This window comes from Protopterus annectens, chromosome 6.part1, assembly GCF_019279795.1.
Source record: "Protopterus annectens isolate FY-2018-M chromosome 6.part1, PAN1.0, whole genome shotgun sequence".
NCBI classification, from domain to species: domain Eukaryota; kingdom Metazoa; phylum Chordata; order Ceratodontiformes; family Protopteridae; genus Protopterus; species Protopterus annectens.
In genome coordinates this window covers 353,173,302-353,195,991 of record NC_056738.1, presented here as the reverse complement: position 1 = coordinate 353,195,991, position 22,690 = coordinate 353,173,302, and the positions used below count along the sequence as shown (strand labels likewise).

At 42.1% G+C, this 22,690-nt stretch overlaps 1 protein-coding gene across 2 annotated transcripts in view; it reads right to left on the bottom strand.

Annotated features, from left to right (window-relative positions):
* The window catches only part of LOC122805553 (atypical kinase COQ8A, mitochondrial-like), a 768,588-nt gene that overhangs the window by 689,108 nt on the left and 56,790 nt on the right, over positions 1 to 22,690 (bottom strand). For both annotated transcript variants that reach the window (XM_044075768.1, XM_044075766.1), the window contains exon 3: positions 1,366 to 1,692. In XM_044075768.1, coding sequence (XP_043931703.1) covers positions 1,366 to 1,692 — 327 coding nt within the window. The remainder of the gene's footprint in view (positions 1 to 1,365; positions 1,693 to 22,690) is intronic.

Below are 22,690 nucleotides of genomic sequence, written 5' to 3'. Positions count from 1 at the left end.
CCAAATGGACGACAAATTGACAAATCCCCCACAAAACATAAAATGCACATTGGGAGCCAGAGTAGCCGCTGCCACACAAGGTGCCACCATCTTAGTTTTATCTTTTTTTTTTAATAAATTATCAATATTTACTAAAAGACAATGAAAGGTGATTTTTTTTTTTAAGAGCACTTTTTATTCTAAAATTAAATGAACACTTAGTTTTCAGCTGGAATAAATTATGATTCACTAGAAACACGAATGGAGTAGACTATATAGTCTGCAACCGTTGATCGTCCATTAGATGTCAGCAGCATCTTGCATATCATCAAGCCTAGCTACTTTTTCTGTATTTAATAACATTCTGATTTTGTATTTTGGTGTCAGAATGTTTAGATACAAATATGGTACATTTTACATCCATTACAGCTGCACTTGTTTACTAGATGTCAGTAGCGTTTGTAATACACAGTACATGGTTCATACTGCCTTGGCATTCTAGTTTTACATTTACAGAGCTGGAAGCAGTTCATAAAACTAGACAACTAAATCTACTTATGTCCTCCGGTAATACTTCATTTTTAGGTATTGCCTCTAAGTAGGGTGGTCGTTTACCTTGGACAGTACATATTCATTCTTGCCTGGTTGGCTAACCTATACAACTCATGAAGTGAATGATAATTAGGCCCTTCCTGAGGCAGAGTTAATTTTAAAAGTCAAAGCCCCAACAATAATCAAACAATTTTAATGATAAAAATGGCATCTGGACACAAAGCTTTGTTTAAACAAATGCACTTCCGAGGTCAGTCTACGTCATTAACTTTAGCTTGAAATGGCATACTGGAACGACATATCTTGGGAACCTGAAATATGCTTCAAGTTCCAAATACTAGGCCTTACCCAAGTAATTCACAACAAGCACCTCAGTTACAAAATAACTTAAAAGATACATTTCTAAAAATAATATTTTACAGAGGCAGTAATTTAAAACTGTATCTTTCATTTTCAGACTTATAAATGAGATTCTGATTTACATTCTGAATCCATACTTCCTCTGAAGCCAAAAGGTATCACAGCACATAGCAGGTAGGAGTCACTTTAAGTTCTGACCTGTGATATCTATTTGGTAAATGAACATCGCAAAGTCAAGTCAAGTCAATGTAATGTGCAAAAATTAGTAAATCAACAATGCTGGAGCAAATAAATAAAAATACATTGCAATGATCTGAGTCAATAAATACTTTTGCAGAAATGAGAAGATATGCAGTAAATGCCTACATAAAATTTAAGTTTAGTCACATCAGACCCTAACAAAATGTAAGTGTGCATTTTTGTATACAGAATGAAAAGACTTTCTGTAAATGGTAACCAAAAGTAAAACATTACCTTTTGTCTATGAGGACGAGTCTGAGAAACTTTAGATTCTCTGGCTTTCTGCATTTCCTCTTCTGTCAGTCCACCAACACTTGCAGCATGCTGACTGAAAAAACAGGGGTAATTAAAAGGTCCAGCTAAAACAGATGAGCCAGCACCCTGGAGAAAAATCTGCCCTTTGAGTTTGGGTTGAAGTTGAACACAGATTGGTCTGAAGATGGCAAAGATGGAATGCTGTCTGCATTCAGAGTGCAAGTGGTTTATACTAGAACTTGAAAATGCTTCAGGGCAATCAGAGGACAGATGTCTAGTCCCACTGAGAAATGTCTGTGAGGCACCCTACAAAATAACAGAGGAAAATCAGTTTTATAAATCAGTATATTTTCAAGTCTTAATTTAAGTTTTTCAAAACATACTAAGGAATGAGATCATATGTCAATTACATATTTCATTAATCCAATATGTTATAATTCTTACAATAAAACACCAGAAAATTAAACTCAGCCCTAAACAAGATGCTTTCTTAGGAATATATGAATATACCAGTGGAAAATATGACTAGACAGTTCACCTAAATTTTGCACCTGTCTCCTATGCAACAGCTCACACTCTCATATTTACATAGGCATCATTATATACCTCTGCTTATACACACTATACTACAGCCTTGGGCAATACATCCGAGCCTCACACCAACCCTTGTGTGACCACAAGTGGTCTTACCACTACCCAGAACAATTGCAAGATGACCTTTTTTTCTTGGAATTCAAACCCCAGTACTGTGCACTCTAGTAACTGCTGGCCTACATCACTGTCCTTTTAGACAGCATAACATAATAAAATTTAGAGGTAATAATGTCTTGCAGAAAGTCTTCTTCCTCTGTCCTAAACAGGGTCAACTCATTAACTAAAATCAATGGCAACACATAAATGCTACCACCATGAAAGCAACAAACCTCTGCATGAAACAAGTATGCAAATCAAAAAGAAAAAAATAGTTCTCAAATCAGATGGTATCAAATTTGCATAAAAAATACTCCATTTAGGAAACGTAAGAAGGCACCGGTAGAAGAAAACAGACAATTCCAATAAAAAGCCTACAGCAACAGTAACAAACAGCAAAGGCCCAAATGGAGGAAAAGATAATTCGGTAAACAGACAATTTAGAACATTTCTAGGTAAATAAGAAGATAAAAATACGAAAGTTGCCAAAACCTTCAGAGCTATTTTGCCTCAGAATCTAGCCTAGCCAGGTAGGCAAATGCTAGGAGAAAGGGAAAGGGAAAATAAAGATGCACACCCAGCATAAAACACAACAAAAAGAAGTGAATGAAGGGATGGTGCTCCTACTGTAACAGCAATCTATTTGAACATCTACTACTGTTAAGTTACTTGCGCAACAATAAATATGTTTACCATTAAATCACTATTGCAGAAGCCTAAGCTACATGGCTAGAACGTCAAAGCTTAGAAAAAAAGGGGGAGGAGCAAGATCAGAGTTCAGGAGCCCCTGAAGTATATTTTGCAGCCCTAACAAAGTCTGCTCTAGACCTAGAAAGAGAATCTAAATTGTAGCGCTTTGTAAAAGTGTTTGCTGATGACCAAATTGCTGCTTCTGGTATATTTCTAGAATCCATCCTTTTATAAAAGGCCATAGAAGAAGTCAAAGCCCTCATAGAGTGGGCCCTGACCATGCCAGGAAGTAACTTCTTATGATACCAGGATAGATCTAACTGCAGATGAGATACCGGGAGTCCTAGCAACTAATGGAACTGGATCAACCATGCTGAGAGCATGAGATCGACCAGGTTCAGGGGGGTTCAATCCTGAAGGATGAGATATTAGATCCAGGATGGGAGTCCAAGATCCAGAGAGGAGCTATCAGATGAGACCGCAGGCAAGGGAACCAGGTTTGACGAGGCCAGAATGGGGCTAGGAGGATAATCTTGTTCCCCAACAGACGAGCTTTCTGTAAGAATTTTGTTATCAATGGAAGAGGAGGATAAGCATACAGAACACCGGGTGGCCAAGCATGGACTAGGGCGTCCCTGAGGCTTTCCCCCGGAGGGGGAATTAGAGCAAAAAACTCGCTGCACTTCGCGTTGGAAGGTGACATGAAGAGATCGCAGCAAGGCTGACCCCACTTGCAGAAAGTACAGTTTTGTACCTACCATAAATGTAGATGTTCGAAGATCCACATTGCTGCAGTCCTTACATATGGGTAGTCCGCTGTCCTCGGTCGGCCCGAATACCAAAGTATTAGGCTGACGTCGGTCAAGGCGCTTAAAACTGACATCAGGACGTCAGGGTACAAATGCGCATGACCAACGTCATATCCTCAGTCTTTTCTTGCCCCAGATGTCAGAAGGCCCTAAAAAGAAAGGCCAAAGCCAAAAAACAGCAAAAAACAACCAACCACCCCTGCACTAATCATATTTACAATATATACAATATTCACAACCCAAACCACACAACCACCTCCAACTACAGAGGGGAAGGAGGGAGGGTAATTTGGACTGCAGCAATGTGGATCTTCGAACATCTACATTTATGGTAGGTACAAAACTGTACTATGTTCTTCATCTCACATTGCTGCAGTCCTTACATATGGGTAGAATCCCAAAGCAGAGGTAAGGGAGGATGGCAAAACTATAAAGCATTAGGAGCTGCCAGAATGCCCTGTAAAATTGCAGTGGCAAAACCAGCCCTAGATTTAGAGTAAAGTGGAAGGTGGTAATGTTTAGAGAAAGTATGCACTGAACTCCAAGTAGCTGCCTCCAAAATATCTTTAGTAGCCACCCCTTAAAAAGCTGTAGAAGTGGCAGTAGCCCTAGTGGAATGAGGCCTAATCCCAGCTGGAATCTCCTTACCATGATGGGAATAACAGAAAGCGATACAAAACCAATCCACTTAGAAATAGTCTGCTTTGAAACAGGTTTGCCCTGAGAACCCAAAGCAAATGAAACAAACAACTGCTGAGACTGCCTGAACCCTTTAGTTCTGCTCAAATAATATCGCAACTGTCTGTGTATATCCAAAGTGTGCAAAATCTTTTCCCCTTTATTTTGGGGTTTGCATAAAAAGTAGGCAAATGAATAGTTTGGTTTAAAGCCACACTAGAAACCACTTTAGGCATAAAGGAAGGGTTAGTACGCAAAGATACCCTGTCCTTGTGGAAAATTAGGAAAGGCTCAACCGCCATAAGGGCCTGTAATTCAGAAACCCTTCTCGCAGAGGTAATGGCCAACAAAAAAGCAGTCTTCCATGATAAATATTTCAACTCGGCAGTCGCTGCAGGCTCAAAAGGTTGTAGAGTGAGTTTCTCCAACACAAAATTGAGATCCCAAGCAGGAGTAGGAGCTCTACGTGGGGGTCTTATATTCTTTGCCCCTCTAAGGAATTGCTTAAACAAAGGATGAGAAAATAATGGTGGGTCAGTCATAGTGAGCAGAAATTGCTGCAGCATGAACCTTAATAGAGGAGAAGGACAAACCTTTGTCCAATAACTCAGTAAGGTATTGAAGAGCAACACTTAAATTAGGTTTAGAAACATCAAAGTCCTTTGCTGTACTCCAAATTAAAAATCTCCTCCATTTATCAGCGTAAACTTTCCTTGTACTAGGCCTCCTGGCCTCCAAAATAACATTCAAAACTTGTTGCGGAAGTTGAGACCCTCCAGAGTTTTAAAACAGAATATGCCAGGCTGTTAGATGTAGAGAGTGAAGTTTGACATTGAGTAAATGACTGTTCTCCTGAGACAGCAGGTGTGGAATCGAAGGCAAAGGCCATGGAGGCTCCCGTACCAGACTTCTCAGTAATGGGTACCAGTGCTGTCGAGGCCAATCCGGAGCTATTAAAAACATGGTTGGCTTGTCCTGTCTGACCTTCAGGAGTACCTTTGGGAGGAGAGGCAGTGGTGGAAAGGCATACACATGAAGATTGCTCCAATTGAATGAGAGAGCATCCACTTTCCAAGCTGTGGGATGAAACCTTTTTGTGCAAAACTTTGGCAGCTGGTAATTTAGAGGAGAAGCGAACAGATCTATGTCTGGAGTTCCCCATAACACTGTCAGTTTTGAAATACATGAGGATCCAATTTCCACTCGTGGGGATCCATAATTTGTCTGCTCAACACATCTGCTAAGGAGTTCTGTGCTCCTGGCATAAACCTTGCCTGAAGATTCAGCTGTAAACTGAGAGCAGTCTCCCACAAAATCATTGCTTGTCTACATAGAGGATAAGAATGTGTCCACCTTGCTTGTTTATGTACCACATGACAGTTGTGTTGTCTGTTAGAATCAACACCTGCCCTGGAAGAAGCAAATCCTTGAAAGCTATCAATGCAAATTGGACTGCTAACATCTCCTTCAAGTTGATATGTAAATGTTGAAGTCTGGCAGGCCACGTGTCTTGTATCCACTTTCCATTCAGATGAGCTCCCCAAGCTTTGTCTGAGGCATCTGTCGTTAGAATCTGACTCGCCTCTGGTCGGGTCACAGAGAGTCCCTTGTTTAGGTGACATTCCTGAGCCCACCACAAAAATTCCTTTTGGATGCAAGGTATTATCTGAATGACAGTGTCCATATCTTGGCAGTGCTGCGTCCATACATTTTTGAGATACCATTGTAGCTTCCTCATATGCAGTTTGGCATTAGGAAGTACCAGAATACAAGATGCCATGAATCCCAAGGCTTGAAGGATGTCCTTGCAGTCAGCCTGGACTGACGAGACAATTGGTGGAAGTAAAGAGAAAGATTCTTTTGTTTGTCCGGGGTCAAAAAGGCCATCTGGGATGCTGTATTCAGTCTCACACCCAGAAAGCACATGTCCTGAGAGGGTACTAGACTGGACTTTATTTCGTTCACAGAATACCCTAGGCATCTTAACACTGCCATCACATACTGTAAATGATGAAGAAGTTCGTCCTTTCCTTGAGCCAGAATCAGTCAGTCGTCCAAATAAGGATAGATTTGTATTCCTCTTAGCCTGAAGAAAGCTACCACTGGAGCCAGAACCTTTGTGAACACTCTGGGCGCAGTAGATAAGCCAAAGGGCAATGCAGAAAACTGATAATGAAAAGTCCCAGCCCAACGCAGATACTTCCTGCAACAGGGCCTGATAGGAATATGAAGGTAAGCCTCCTTGAGATCCAGAGTCACCATCCAGTGATCTTTGCCCAGCAGAGGTAAAAGCTGTTGTAAGCGTCAACATTTTGAACTTGGGAATGTCCAGATATGTGTTGAGGATAGATAAATCCAAAATTGGTCTCCACGTGTTCCCTTTCTTTGGTACTAGAAACAGGCGAGAATAAAATCCTAGGCCCACTTCTGGCAGAGGGACCGGTTGTATAGCTCCTATTTGTAGTAGCAGAGAAATCTGTTTGTGAGCCTCTAGCCTTTGTTGAGGAGGAACGTCTGGCATGCCTTTGAAAGGAGGTAAGGTATGGAAATAAAATTTGTAACCTTGGTGTATGATATCCAATACCCATTTGTCTTGGGTAATTAAAATCCAATTTTCCTTGAAGAGTGCCAACCTTCCTCCCAAAGGTGCTGCCAGGCAAGAAGGATCTGGCAGCTGAAAAGTAGGTCATTGGGCCTGTTTACGAAAGGACTGGCCCCTGCCCTCACTTGAAGACTGTGCAGGTGAACTCCATGTTCTAGGTCTGTAGGAACTCTGAGCTCTGCCCCTACCACGTCTAGATCTACCCCTAGACTGAGAATCAGAGGAAGGATACGTCCACCCCTTAGCAGGCCAATTTCTACTAAACTTTGGAGGTTGAACTTGCAAAAAATCTTTAACAGTCTGCATAGACTTAGCCTTGTCTTCCAATTTCTTCAGGACTAATTCCACAGGTGGACCAAACAACACTTCAGACTGCAAAGGAGCATCCAAAATCCTTGTCTTAACATGGTCAGATAAATTCTGATCCTTAAGCCAGGCGTGCCTGCGAAGAACTGAACCAGTGGCAGCCACCCTAGAAGAAGCCTGCACAGCATCAAAACCACACTGTAAAGAATGCTTACCCACCTGTTCAGAGACATGCACCAAATCTTGTAATTCTTTACAGTCAATGCCTTCTGCCAGAGCATCCACCTTAGATTTCAATTCATAAAGGAGAAAATTTTGATATTTCAACATATGAAACTGGCAATTCAACGCCCTCATAGCTAAGATAGAAGATGTATAGACCTTCTTTCCCCATCTATCCAAAGCTCTGGCCTCTTTATCTAGAGGAACCGGATTCTTTAAAACAGAGGCCTTGACCCCCTTAGGTCCTTGACTAACAGTTTCTGGGTCCGCCCTAGGACTCTTAAAGAGATATTTATGAGCCTCAGGCACCCTGTAATACCTATCCGGTTTAACAGGCGCAGGAGGCAGAGAATCAGGATTAAGTGAAGCCTCTGAAAATACATCTTGCACAACATCCAGAACAGGGGGTATAGCTAAGGGCCTATGTTGAGGTAAACAAAAAAATTCCCTAAGCCTTTTCCGTGAATCAGAGAAGTCCTGACCTTCCCACTTAAAATGCTCCCTCATAGAATGAAGTGTCTCTGAAAAGGAAAAATCCTCTGGAGGAGAAGCAGAAGGAGTGGAATCTTCAGCATCAGAATCAGAATAAGGAGAGTACTCCTGCAAGTCTTCAGCCGAAGACTCTGAAACATCCGAAGCCTGCTCAAAACTTTCCAACTCTGGCTCCACCCTAGGCCTCTTCTCAGGAGGGGGCAAAGAACCTCTAATCAGAGTAATCAAATCTTCTGCCATTTTAAGCATGTGCTTCTTAGGCACAGACCCTGCTGAACTAGGACTGACACCAACAGAAGCTAAACCTGGCCTGCCTCTGGAAGAAGCCTTGGAAACAGAAGGAGAGGGCCTAACCACCCTGGGAAGGGAGGGGAGTACAGAAACCTGAGAAGCCCCTTCAGCCTGACCTGCCTCTTGAGAGGCCACATCCTGCAAAGTCAAAGTCTCCCCCTGAGACTCCAGAGAAGCCTCCATCGGAACCACCGGTTCCACTGAACCTCTAAAGAACCGGCGTCCGGAACAGGCGACTCATCTTGCCTGTGTTTAACTGCTTTGTCTTTGAGCTTCTTCGAAGCGGCCGGAGTATCCGACGGCATATTATAATTGCACCGCTTTCCGAAGACCAGCCTAGCACAATCTAACCTTCGCTTAATAGTGCGTTTATTAAACCTAGCACAAAAGCGACACCCGACTACGTCGTGCTCAGGCCCCAAACAAGGAATGCACAAAGAATGATAATCCCTATGCGGTATCTGTTTCCCACAAGAAATACAATTGTTCACCTTTTCTGACATCCGGTAATACACTGAGGCAAGAAAAAACCAAAATATTCCCCAACGGGGTACTTAGCCAACTTGGATTCGGTCTGAAACTCCGAACTCGAAAAATTTCAGAACGCCGAACGGCACTTGCAACGCTGCTTCTGCATCGGACCATGCGGCAAAAAAGACTGAGGATATGACGTCGGTCATGCGCATTTGTACCCTGACGTCCTGATGTCAGTTTTAAGCGCCTTGACCGACGTCAGCCTAATACTTTGGTATTCGGGCCGACCGAGGACAGCGGACTACCCATATGTAAGGACTGCAGCAATGTGAGATGAAGAACATGAAATGTTTCGCTACTAAGGGATTCAGAGACCACTCATAAGGCGAGAGGACAGTTTGACTCGGTTTGTCCACTAGGATGTTGGGCCAACCCGGAATGTGCATTTAACAGAAAACAGTTGGTGGATATCGCCCAATCCCAAACTCTCATGGCCTCTCGACAAAAGAGGGTAAGACCTGGTCCCCCCCTGTTTGTTGATGTACCAGACCACAGATATGTTGTCGGACTGAATCACAATAGTCCCTGGAGGGAGAAAGGCATGAAGGGCTTGCAATGCTAGAAGCACCGCTCTCATCTCCAGAACACTGATATGCAGAACGGCCTCTGTCCGAGTCCATATACCTTGGACAGTTTTGCCCGCATAATGCCCCCCCACCCAAGGCGAGAAGCATCCGTGGTTTGGGGTTGCGGCATAAACTGTCGTCCTTCCCTAAGCTCTCGAGAGTGGAGCCACCACACAAGGGAATTTCTGCAAACTCTGCTGAGCAGAAACAGTAAGTCCAATGGGTGGTAAAGGATGGACCACTGAACCTGCAATGTCCACTGGAGAATCCTCATATGCAAGCGAGCTAAGGGCGCTAGGTTGATTGCAGCTGCCATGGACCCTAGAGCTCTCAGGACTAACTCCGCTGACAGGGCAGGTGACTGAAGAAGGGCTAAAACGTGTAAGGTCAAACTGCGAAGTCTGTCTGACGTCAAGAAGGCCTTGGTCTGAAGCGTGTCTATCCTGACCCCTATGAACTCCAAGACTTGAACTGGTTGGACGGATGACTTCAAGTTTAAGGTGATCCCCAAATGGGATTTTAGAAGTAGGAAACAATCCCTGGCTAAGCAGAGTAGATGCCTGGTTGGGGCGGTAAGGAGCCAGTCGTCTAGGTAAGGAAAAACCTGTATTCCCTGAAGTCTCAGGTGGGCCGCTACAACTGCCATGACCTTGGTGAACACCATGGGGGCTGTGGTGAGACCGAAGGGTAGGACCCTGAACTGGTAATGACTGGCCCCTAGCCGGAAGCAGAGAAACCTCCTGGAATGCCTGTCCATGAGAATGTGACAGTACGCATCCTTGAGATCTATGGAGCACATCCAGTCTTTCTCCTGCAGCAGGGGCAGAATGGATTGAAGTGTGACCATCCAGAATTTTTCCTTGGCAATGAAGAGGTTCATTGTTGAAAGGTCGAGGATCGGCCTTAAGTCCCCCTTCTTCTTTGGCACCAAAAAGAACCTGGAGTAATTGCCTAATCCGGATTGTCCTGGGGGGACGTGCTGGATGGCTCTTTTTTCTAGCAGCTTTTTTACCTCTAAAGCTGCAGCCTCCCTCTGACTGGGTGGTACATCGGGGAGGCGCCTCAACTGAGGAGGCAGATTTATGAAAGGGATAGAGTAACCTCTGGATATTATTTGAAGCACCCAGCGATCTGATGTTATGGACTCCCATTGGGCAAATTGCTTCAAAAAATGCCCCCCGACTGCCTCCAGAGAGGAGCAGTTGGGTAACCCCTCAGGGCTGCTGCATGGGTCGGTCAGAAAAAGGTTCCTGCGACCCAAAATTTGTCATCCCCCCTCTGCCTCTGGGCCGGCGTCCACCTTGCCCCCCTCTGCCTCTGAAGGAGCGTAACGGGACTGCTGAGACTTCTGGAACCACATCTTCTTTTGTCCTCTCTGGTTCCTAGAAAAGGACCTTTGAGGAGCCGAGAAGCGGAATCAGACGGCAGACAGCGTCTTCCCATCTTTCTCGCTCTGAACCAATGTATCTCGGATGGTCTTCCCAAAATGAGTAGAACCGAAAGGTGCATTCGCGAAGGACGCCTTGAAAGGTTCAGCAAAGTCACAAAGCCGGAGCCAGGCGTGACGCCTTACAACGATACCGGACCCGCTGGCTCTAGCAGCTCCTTCCGTGGCATGGAAAAGTAGCTGCATAGACGTGTTAGAAACAGATTTCAGAGTGGCCATGCGAGCCGAGAAAGTCCATTTGTCCTCGGCCGACATGGACTCTGGGGGAGACTCAGCATATTCTTTCACTAGATCCCACTGAAGTCTAATTACAGCGCCCTTACAGAAAAGGTAGCTGAAGCAAACATCCGCTTCCAGATACGATCCATCTTCCGAGACTCCTTATCAGGGGGATGGATCAAGGAACTATCCTGAGCAAGTTCCCTCTTGGTGGCTGCGACCATCACCATGGCATCATCTACCGGGAACCCTTACTGCAAGCCATCCTGTCCACAGGGGGACTAAGAATCCTGTCTGGCCTCCTGGGGATTGGCTCTACAGTCTCTGGTTCCTCCCATGCCCTGGTAGTGATGAGGTCAACAAAGGGATCGGCCGGAGGGGACACCCAAGAGGTAGACAGGCCTGTGAATGCCTCCAGGAATACAGACTCGTCCGAGGAAGGTTTTTGGGCTGATCACCCCCACTTTAGGCAAAGCATTTCCATAATGTCTCCAAAGGAGACGTCCTCGGGGGGTGACCTGGGGGAATCTTCCCCTTCCTCCAAACGGTGTCCTCCGTGAGGGACTCAGGGAAGTCCAAGTGAGGGGAGGAGAGCAGCTTGGCAGGTGGGGCCAAGGGGGCAGAGTCAGCCCGCCGCTTGTGGTTCTATGCCTCTCTTTCTCCCTCTCTCTCCTCTCTTTCTTCTCTTTCCTAGAGTCCCTCTCTCCCTGGGAAGAAATGGGAGGTTGAGTCCCAGCCAGGGGAGAGGAAACAGGCTGAGCAGCCGCAGCCGTGGCTGTAGCCACTGAGGGAGAGGAGGAGGAAGCCGACTTCACGGGTAGAAGACCCACCAGAATCAGTTTATTCCTCCTATCCCTCAGGGCCCGGGGGTTAAAAGCTGCACAAATTTTGCAGCCCGAAGACAAGTGTGGTACCCCGAGGCAGAGGACGCACTGAGTGTGGCCATCCACTGGGGAAAGCTTATGGCCACACTCAGTGCACTTAGAAAAAATGGCCTTAGGGGCCTCGCCAATAATATCTAACAAAAAAACACACACGCACCTCACACAACCACCTAAGGGGAAAAGGGGGAATTACTAGGCTTAAACTACGAGGGAACGGAAAAGGGGTTTAAACTAGGGAATTAACTGTCCACACACACAAAAGCTAATAAGATTTTGAAGAACTTTTTTTCTCACAGATCGCCTAACGCTAGGAGCTTGAGAAACCCATGCTTGACAAAGCCGCGGCAAACGAGATCTGGGGATTGGAAGGAGGTGGCAGGGTATTATGGGTAAGGGGGAGGAGCTTGGAGCTCAGATCTCTAGCTTGGAAAGCTGCCGGCTCGGATCCAGGTCGGATCAGATACCCACAGGTTGATGATCAAATGAAGTTTCCTACTTCAGATTGGTTTGTTCTTAGACTTACTCTATCTTTGTGAAATATGAGATAAGGGTGACTCACAATTAGAGATTGCAACTTGGATAGTCTTCTAGCAGAAGTCAGAGCACTGAGTAACACTGTTTTCTAAGATGAGAACTTCAAATCAGCCTCAGGAGCCAGTTCAAATGGAAAAAGTGCAAGTTTCTCCAGAACAAAATTAAAATTACAAAAAGGAGCTATTTGCCATCTAACTGGATGGATATGTAAAATCCCTGCCAAAAACTGTTTTACTTGAAGCTATGTAGAAAGCAGGATCCCATGAGCATTCAAGCAGAGACAGACAAAGGTGGATCTTTATAGAAGAGTAAGAAAGGCCAAAGGATAATAACTGACACACACATTGAATAATCAGAAGCACTTGTGCATGAAAAAGTCCTTGTTGTTTAATTTGGCATAAACTAGAAAATCTCTCACTTATCTGTAATATTTTTTTACTAGAAGGTTTCTAAAAGTCCTTGAATACATACTGCACATCCATAGAAAAAGAGCATCTTAAAGTTAATAAAATTCTATCATCCAGGCAGTAAACTGAAGAAGATGAAGGTTGGGGTGTATCAAACAATCTGTGCCTTGTGTGAAGAAGTCCATTTTGTGAGGAAGTTTGGGGTAACTGCCCTTGGCCATTTCCAAAACAAGGGCGAAACACTGTTGCCTGGACCAAAATGGGGTCACCATAATTACCCTGGGAGAGTCCTTCAGAATTTTTAGAATACTCCTGGTTATCACAGGAAAGGCATACAGAAACACTCCCGTCTGTGGAAATGAAAAGGTATCCGTCTTCCAGGCTTTATACAATGAGTTCTGGAGCAGAATTTCTCTGCCTGCCTGTTGTGAATGGTGGCAAACAGCTCTACTACAGAAGCTCCCCACTGTTGGCTCAAGTCCTGGAAGAACCCCCCCCCCCCCAGGTTCCATTCATAGGACAGTGTCCTGCTCCTGGTTATCTTGCTTGCAATAACGGTTTGAGCTGGCAGAATGCAATTAGCCTGCAGGGATAGACTGTACAGAGTTGCTAAATCCCAGGCTACAATAGCTACTCCACAAAAGGGGTTAAGCTCTGGTTTCCCCTTGTTTGTTATATACCACTATGGTGGAGTATGCGATTATTAGTAGAGGGCCTGGAACCCAGAGATGATTTAGAGATTTGACAGCATTTATTACAGCTATCATTTCATTGACATTTATGTGTTTTAAACTTTCCCACTTATTCCAGAGACCATGAACTTTCACCCCCATAGATGTAACTCTCCAAACTAAGCCTGAGGATCTGTGATTACACACTGGTTAGGGGATGGAAAGGAGAAGATAAAATCTGACTCGGCTAAATGACCCACCCACCAGAGTAAATCTCTTATAAATCCTGGCACTGGAATCTAAAAGGACAGGGGGTTGCTGGTGTTGGGCTCAAACTGATCTGAGGAACCACTAAATTTTCCTCATTTGGACCTCATTTGAAGTCTGGCCAAAGGAATCAAGAATTACAGTGGCCAAAACCCTAAGATATTTCCTAGCACTTGTCAAAGACTGGTTGGAGACTAGTAGAACGTGTCTATTTTGTCCTGAGGTGAAACAGACATTATGAGGCCTGTACCCATCCCATGAATACTATTTATTTTACATGTCATGTGTTGATCGGGTTAGTCCGACTGAGCCAAGTACCCCTTTTTCAGTGGAGACCTGGGGAGGAAAGCTCCACAGTTTGTGTTAACAGTGTCAGCTGGTTACAATGTATACATACATTATGTCAGCAGATTACAATGTATACATACAATGAAATACATTTTATCAGAAAAATAACAGTGGAAAAAACATAAGCATATGAGAAATTATTTGAAACAAACTTTCAATAAACAGTGAAAGAGTTCATAGTGTACGCAGTTATTCAAGAGATATGAGACATCAGAAATGGAGATAAGAGATGGAGGAGAAGAGCGATACTTTGAAGATATGTACGAGCTAAGAAGGTTTGAAGTTTTGGTAATTACATATGAATTAATGGGCTAGATCAGGGAGGATGAGTGCAGAGGCAGGACCAGTGAGTTACTCTCTAGTGGCAGGTTTGAATTGATTTGCTTGTTTGAGAGACCTCATTTCTAGTGGTAATTTGTTCCATGATATGGTAGGACTGTAGCTGTAGAGGCTGCGGATGATTTTAGTCTTAGGTTTGTATATTGTAGAAGGTTAAGTTCAGAGCTACATAGGGACCTAGTGGGGGAATATTGAGAGATGAGGGGAGATGAGCTAGGGGAGAAGGATTTCAGGTATAGCATAGAGTGAATTATTCGTAGTTGAGAATAGAAGCTGGTGAGGTAATTCCAGCCAGTTTAGGTATCTCAGTGAAGACAATGATGCGATTCATAAGTTTGGTGAGCAGCAAATCTAGCAACCTTGTTGTAGGTAGAGTCTAGTTTAGTTAGTAGTGTGGAGTTCAGATTGGTGAGAATTTGGCAGCTATATAGAAAGCTAGGTAGGAGGTATGCATGAGAGGGTTATTTTTGCTTTGTTAGTTAGAAAACTTGTTGTTTTGATAAAGAAGCCCAAGTTTTTGGTGTGTCTTTTTGATGCAGTTGTTTACATGTAGATCAAACTTGAGTTGGTCATCTATCATTACTCCTAGCAGTTTTGTACTAGGTTCAAAATTAATAGGACATTGAGGGACAGTACAGAAAATGTAGATTTAAGATGGGTGAAGTTCTTTGGGAGAAATAGTAAGAGTTTTGTCTTTTTAGGGGTTAAAAATTAGCTGGTTGGCACAGAGCCAGGATTTGACTGAGTTCAAAGATGTTTAAGTTGCAGAGATAAGGTCTGAGGGAGTATCTGTGATGGTGATTATGGTGGAGTCATCTGCATATTGTACAAGGGATGACCGTGGACAGGAGGTGTAGAGTAGATTAGTGAATATATTGAATAGTAATGGGCCAAGAATAGATCCTTGGGAGACTCCCATTTTGACAGGAAGGGGAGGGGAGAGAGCCAAGAGCCATCTTACAGATTGTAGATGGTCATTGAGATAGCTGGAAACCAGGTAGTAGTAGAAACAGAGAAGCTTAAGTTAGCCAGTTTGTTCAGCAGAAGAGGGTGAGAGAATGTATCAAAGGCTTTTGAAAGGTCAAAGAATAGGCAGGAGACCAACGTATTATTGTCTCTGGCTAGAGAAATAGTATTAATGAAGGAGATAAGGACAGCTGTAGTGCTACGTTTAGAGCGAAAGCCATACTGTGTAGGAGTGAGCAGGTTTTCCTGTAGAAGGTATTTCATGATTTGCTTGTATATGCATTTTTCCAGTACTTTTGAGAGTAGCAAGAGGATTACGATGGGTCTGAAATTTGTAATGTCAGTGGAGTTACCTCCTTTGTGAATGGGTATGGTGTAGAATTCTTTCCAGACAGATGGGACCTTAGATTCTGAGATGGAGTGATTTATTAGGATTGCTACAGGGAGGGCAAGGGATTCAGCAGCAATTTGTAGGAAATAGGGAGGCAGGTTGTCAGCAGAAGCAGAGTAGGGTTTAAGTTTAGAGAGCAAGGATTTTATATAGTTAGTGGGTACAGTTGTAAGAAAGTGGTAGAGAAGAGGATTTGGAAACGTTAGTTGAGTTGGTAGTAGAGGGGAAGGAATTTATCAACTTAGATATGGATTCAATGAAACAGGAACTGAAGGAGGTAGCAGTTTTTCTGAAGAGCTGTTTAGGCAGGGGTTGGGAGAGGAAGAGTTACCAGGGTGCAGGATTTGATTTATAGAGTTCCAAAATTTCTTGGGATCTGCTTTTTGGGCAGTTGAGGGGTTAAAGTAGAAGTCCTTTCTGTCTTTGTGGATGTGTTTTTTTGCCCGATTTCTTAGTTCTTTATATTTTTGCAAATGGGAAGGGAGCTTAGTTTTTACCCACCTTTTTCATGCCGTCTCTAGTTTTCATTAGGGTTCGGGTGGCATTGGTAAGCCAAGGGGATATATTAGATTTGATACGAACAGTGTGGGGTGCAACAAGAGCATTAAGAATGTTAAGGAAAGTAGAGTTGAAAGAGTAAACAGCTTCATCAAGGGGGAGATAGGTTAGATGTGTCCAGTTTATCCTGGACAGGAGGGCATTAAAAGTCTCAGGACAGAATGTGGATAGTTTGTGACAGGTTATGTATCTGTGAGGCCTAATGAAATGAGGAGAGTATCTAAGAACTTTCACAGGAGAGTGATTGCTTAGGGAGTTGGGTAACGTCTCAGGGTTATGGTATTTGTGGGGATCTGTGACTAAAATCCAATCGATGAGAGAGCTGGGGGTATGTGATCTGTTTGTATAGGTGGGGGTTGAGACAAGTTGTAGAAAGTCATGTAAGTTGATGCATGAAGTAGTGTTTGGGGACTGAAGAGGTAGCCAGTTAATATTTATATCCCCAAGAATAGTTTAATTGTGGATGTTTTGAGAAAAGTAAGAGAGAATGTTTTCTAGAAGGGTAATGTTATCGCCGGGGGGATGTAAATAGCTATGACTGTGATAGTGGTGTAATTGTTAAGTTTAAAGTTAGTTATCAGGAGTTCAGCAGGTGAGAAGGAGGGAGAGGGTTGGTTTAGATTCGAAGGAGTAATGGTTTGAATATACAATGGCCACTCCACCTCCTTTTTTCTTTTGTCTATCTAGTCTAAGAATATTATATCCAAGGGGGGAGGATATCACTGTCACGGTTTTGTGGCTTCAGCCAGGTTTCAGTCAGGGTGACTATATCAAGGATGTGGTTAGCCATCCAGGCATGGAGTTCATTAATTTTGTTTAGGATGCTTCTAAGATTCATGGAGTAAAAAGACACTTGCTTTTTGGGAAGTGTAGGGTTGGTTAGAGGAGTTAGCCTTATTGACTGGGAGCAGGGGTGTTGGGCCAGGATTTGGGTGAAAGTCACCTGATAATAGTAGAGACTTAGGGAGGAAATGTTGTTTGTATAGTAGGTGCTTTATTTTATTTTCTAAAGAGGTGGTAGAGGAAGAGGGGTATTTTGATTCTGGGGAGGATATTATTTAGAGGAAAGATGAGCAGATAGGGAACAATTGCAGAGGATGTGTGAAGACATTGGAATTGGTATTTGCAGGATGAAAGTAAGTTGGAGTTAGGTGAGAGTTATATGAGAAGAGTGTACAAGAGGAGAAGGGGAGGCAACAGAAGAAGGGCTTGGATTGAAAAATACATTTCAGTAAGGAGGGTCAGTAGTCAAGAGGAAGGTAAAAGTTGGGCCTAGAAGAAATGTTCTAGGAAAGTTAGGGATATGTAAACAGTAGGGGAGTCAGTACACAGAAAGGAGTAGTTGGTGTCAAGGGTTTGCAGGAGGGAGGTATGCAGGAGTGGGGTGTGGCAAAAAACAGGAAGGGGTGGGAAGCAGAGGAGGGGATTGTGCAATGGAGAGGAGTATACAGGAAATGATATAGGGGGTAGGTAGGGGAGAGAAGTGAGCCTGAGCGTAGCGTGGGCGAACGGAGTAGGTTGGGACAGAAAATGGCAGTCACCACAAAAAACAATCAGCAGACCAGGAGAGAAACTGTAAGGAGCAAACAGTGAGAGTCAGCAGGTACATAGAAGAGGTGGGCAAATGTAGACAGAAGAGGGAAGAGATGTTATAGCGAGGTATGCAGAGGTATTCGCAGTAAGATAAAAACAGTTAAAAGGAAACCACAAACAGAAAAACAAAACGAGAGAGTACAGCTAAGTAAAAGAGTTGGCACTAGGGTAGTGACCTACTTATTGATAGACAGAGACAAAGAGGCAAGCAAGGTTTTTAAACAGGTGAGTGTTGGGGGGGGGGGTCTCAGTGGTATGCAGGTATTCTGTACAGTAGACAAACTAAGACTAAATTTGTGGTAGGACTTGGAACATACTTTTAGTTTAAACTGGCTATGCAGTAGAGTACAGGCATTATTCAAAGAGTTGGAGCAGTATCTGTAAAGAAGGTAGAAACAGTCTAGAAGGGAAGACACTTTGCTCTTAAAACCTATGGAAAAAGGAGGGGAGAGAGCATGCTAAGGATAAAAGTTAGGGAAAAACTAAAATAATAGCGGTAATATAAGCAACTACTGATAACAGCTAGAGGGGCGTTAGTCGAGATAAAATAAGGATAAATAAATAAATACATACATACACACGTTATTAACTTTACAGATTAGAGCGAGGTGTTAGTTGAGATACAATATGGATAAATACATATACATATATGTTAACTTTACAGATTAGAGCAGTAAACATGTGAGACAAAAGTTCAATGACTTACTTCCACTATAACACTTTTACGTAACAATGGTAAACTATTAACCATGATGTCTTAGTGTTCAAACAACTATGACAATAACAATGTCTGCTATAGTTCTAGTAGTAAACGTTTGCCGTTTTGTAGTTGAAATAATCCAAGTAACTGTGAGACAGATTAAGAGAAGGCTTCTCTATGCTCACTCAAAATCTGAGAAAATGTTTCTTACTAAGCCAGTTATATTCTTGACAAGTTGTAAAAGAATCTGCAAAAATACAGTAGTTCATATAAATATGGAAAAATATGAATGCCCTGCAACTTACAATGGGCTACTATTGGAGCCAGGCACACTATACACAGTACTGGGGCTGTACACAAACCAAAGGGTAAAGCAGAGAATTGAAAATGTAAACCACACACAAAGTATTTAACAAAGTTTGCAATCTTTTGAGAACTGGAATGTGATATGAAATCTTAAATCCAGAGTTATAAAAAACAACTGAGAGTAGCAATGAAGAGGTAAACGAGACTGTAGAGACAGCATTTGAATATTTGGACTTCAATATGAAGGTAAGAAAATAAAAAGACCTAGGACAGATCTCCAGGCTCCCCATTTCTTCAGCACCAGACAGATTCTTGAAAAAAATCCTTTCCTCATTTGATCAGGAGGAACAAGTTCTATGACCCCAGAGATGGCATTTGGTCCAGAATAAGAGAAAACAGGGAGGTTTGAGCAGATGGATGTTGGAATTCCCAGGAAAGGAAGAAGGGACTCCCACTACCATTTTTACAAGCTTTATTTAATGAATCATTTAACTAATCTAAAGCTCTAGTATTATTAAATGTGTACGAAGGGCCTCATTTGAATGAGTCCAAAATGTGTCTAGTTTGGACAATACTTGCAATCTCAAGGAAGTGTATAACAAGAAGATGGAATACAAACACAATACTGACTTTGGAAGACTTCTACAGCCTACTGAAGACCACAGCATTGTTGGAAATTAAAATGAAAGACTTAAGGATTCATCTTAAGCCATTTATTAACAAGCCATGGAAAAAAAAGTCTTATTATTAATTGACACTTTACAATAACTGAGCATATACACTCTGATGACTGGATTGTTATACCTATAAAGTAATTGTATACATTGAGCTCTGTTATAGTGGCAGGCTGATGTAAATAGTGTACATAGTTATTTAAGATTTTATATACAAATACTATGGAAATTATTCAACTGTATTTGAAAAATAAAAAAAATTTTGAGGAAAAAAAATGGAAGAACAGGTGCAGGCTGAGGAAAATCCACCTGCAACATGATATCTGATGAAGTCTGATGTTATCGGACGAAAATGCCGTTTTTTCATAAATTAGTTTTTTCTGCGTTAATATTACATTCACTAAAAACTATATTTATTAAAGATTTGACTTTTTACAGTTACGGCTGGTCGGAGTTCCTTTTACAAGCCCGTTGTTTGGTTACAGTTGTTTGTTTTGGGCTGACTCCTTTTTTGCGATCCACCTGCAACAAGTTACAGTATCTTTTCTAGGAATTTTGGTATTTCTTTTTGCTCTCACTGAAATAACGCCTTCATTCTTGCAATGGTGTGAGAAAAGATAATCTTCAGGAGGGCAAGCTGAAGAAACTTCTCAGAGTCAGGTTCCCCCTCTTATGTAGTAGAACTCAAGAAACAGAATATAAATCTAATTCCTGCCTCTCAAGAATCTGAGAGAGAGGAAATAGTTTTTTTCTTTGAATCTAGTGAAGCCTCAGTAAGTAAATATCGAAAATCTCGGAATAAACCTTTAGCAAAACCCAGCCAATCTTCCCAATCTATCCCATGTGAAACAGAGTAAGACACATGCCTAACTTTACGTTTTATTTTGTGGGAGAAGGTCCTTCCTCCAGGAATCAGTCTTCTCAGGGCAGCTTCACAGTAGCTTGTCATTCACTCCCACCTCTGATATCAACTTGCCCAAATAGGACAGTCCAACAGCTGCCTGACTTTTGCTCCTTAGCGGCTTCTTGAAGAGCAATACCAGAGGGACCAAGAGAAATTGAGGAGTGGTCCAAATTATTTGGCATGGCCCCAGCATTGTCACTCATCAGTGGCTCAGACTTGGGAGGAAACCAGACTGAAGACTCCCATACAACTTTCTTCTTTTTTGCAGATCAGTAGTATAACCTGACAGGAAAATTTGAATTTTAAGGTAAAGTTTTTAATAGCAACCCCCAAAACCACTAGTCCTAGTCTGTAGCCATTTTTTTTTTTTTAAGTAAAACTTTTTTTCTTACACAAAAAGCAGTGATGTAGAAGGGAATTCCACACAGTGAATCCTGACAAAAATGCAAGCTTTAAGATATTTTTTTTTAGTGACAAGCATTAAAACCCAATTTCTTTTTTTTTAAACACTTTTATTGAACTATCACTTGTGAAGGCACATTTATATAAAAGTAATGAAACTGTATTAACAAGTTAAAATAAACAAACATTATGCTTCACACATATTACCATATATATCATATAACCTAAGCAATATTACATAAATTATTCAATTCCTGCTCCTTTTTTTTTTTTTTTAAGAAAGAAACATCTTTATTAAACCATCACTTACAATATAAACAATCATACATTTAACACAATCCAAGTTGCAAGCATTTTACATCATAAACCATACTTACACATTCCCAGTTGCAAACATTACACATCACTTTATATAGCTCACTTAAGTCCTGCCTTCTTTTAAATCTCATTCCTCCCCTGTACGTATTGTTCCCACAGTTTACATTTTTTCCTATGTAGTTTACACCTACCTTTTTCTAAAGATCTCAGTTCAGTTGTTTTATCTGTTACTATATTCGCTACTTCTAATATAGCTGGTTTAGATCCTGAATTTCATTTTCTAGTAACTGCTTTTTAGGCAGCCACCATAATTAGAAACAGCAAGGCCTTACTATGTGTGTAAGCAATTCCGATTCTGTATCACAAGCTCAGAAAAATCACCTCTGTCACAACAATCTGTCCACCCAGCATCTCCAACAGTGCATCCCACAGGGAATCCTTATAATATCATTGCACTCCCAGAAAATATGTTCCCAATTACCTCTTTCTTCCCCAGTTATACCTCCAACATTTGCCAAGTACCTGAAAAAAAAATCTCTGGAGTCTACCTGGGGTAAAAAAATATCTATGTAAACATGTCAGAGCAAAAATCCAAATCTATATTTTGTTGCACATTTGGGAGACATCTATATAACCTCCCATTGTTTCTTTGTGAATTGCTTATCCAGTCTCTCTTTCTAATGCTTTCTAACATCCTCTGACTGATTCTTATAGCTATCATGCAATATTTTATATGCTCTACTAATTATTCCTTGTTTTAATAGCAGGTTCTGTTCTACATTCCACTAAAACTTCACCAGTGCTGGTCTTTCGTTTAGGAAATCCCCCTATTTCTTTCTCTTTGCCTACACTCCAATATCAATCCTTGACAGGGAAGGCAATCTCTAACCCGCAGTCCAAATAAATTCTTGGCATCTTCCCATTCTATCATCTTTCACTTTCTAGTTATTTGCTCCCAATACCTTGGTTCCTTTGCCAGTTTTGTCCAATATGTTCCAGCCCCCTCTTGCTTATTATCTGTATCCCTAACTATAGTTATCCATATTAGCAGAATCCCTTTTTTGCATTCTTGTGCTGGTTTAGTTCTTAGAATACGCCCTGCTATTTTATGAATATGATACTCTATATGATTTTTGTTGTTCTCCTTAAGAGTCTGCATCCAAAATCTCAGTCTCTCCTTATTTATTGTGCTTCCCCCTGTATCATCATCATTCCTTTCCACTTTGAATTATAGTTTTCTGCTTGTGCTTTGTATAAGAGCCTCAACTGTGTTGCTCTAAAAATGAAAAAGAAAACCCTCAGATTGGGTAATCCTATTCTGCCTTGTTCTGTTGGAAGAATCAGCTAATCCCAATTGACCCTTGCTGTCTTCCCTTCTGAGACAAAATCCTTCAACTCTTTTTTAATTGCTATCCACAGCTTCTTCTCTGACTGATAAAAATATGCCTGACTCATGTATACGACTGAAGGGACTAAAAACATGTTAATTGCTTGTA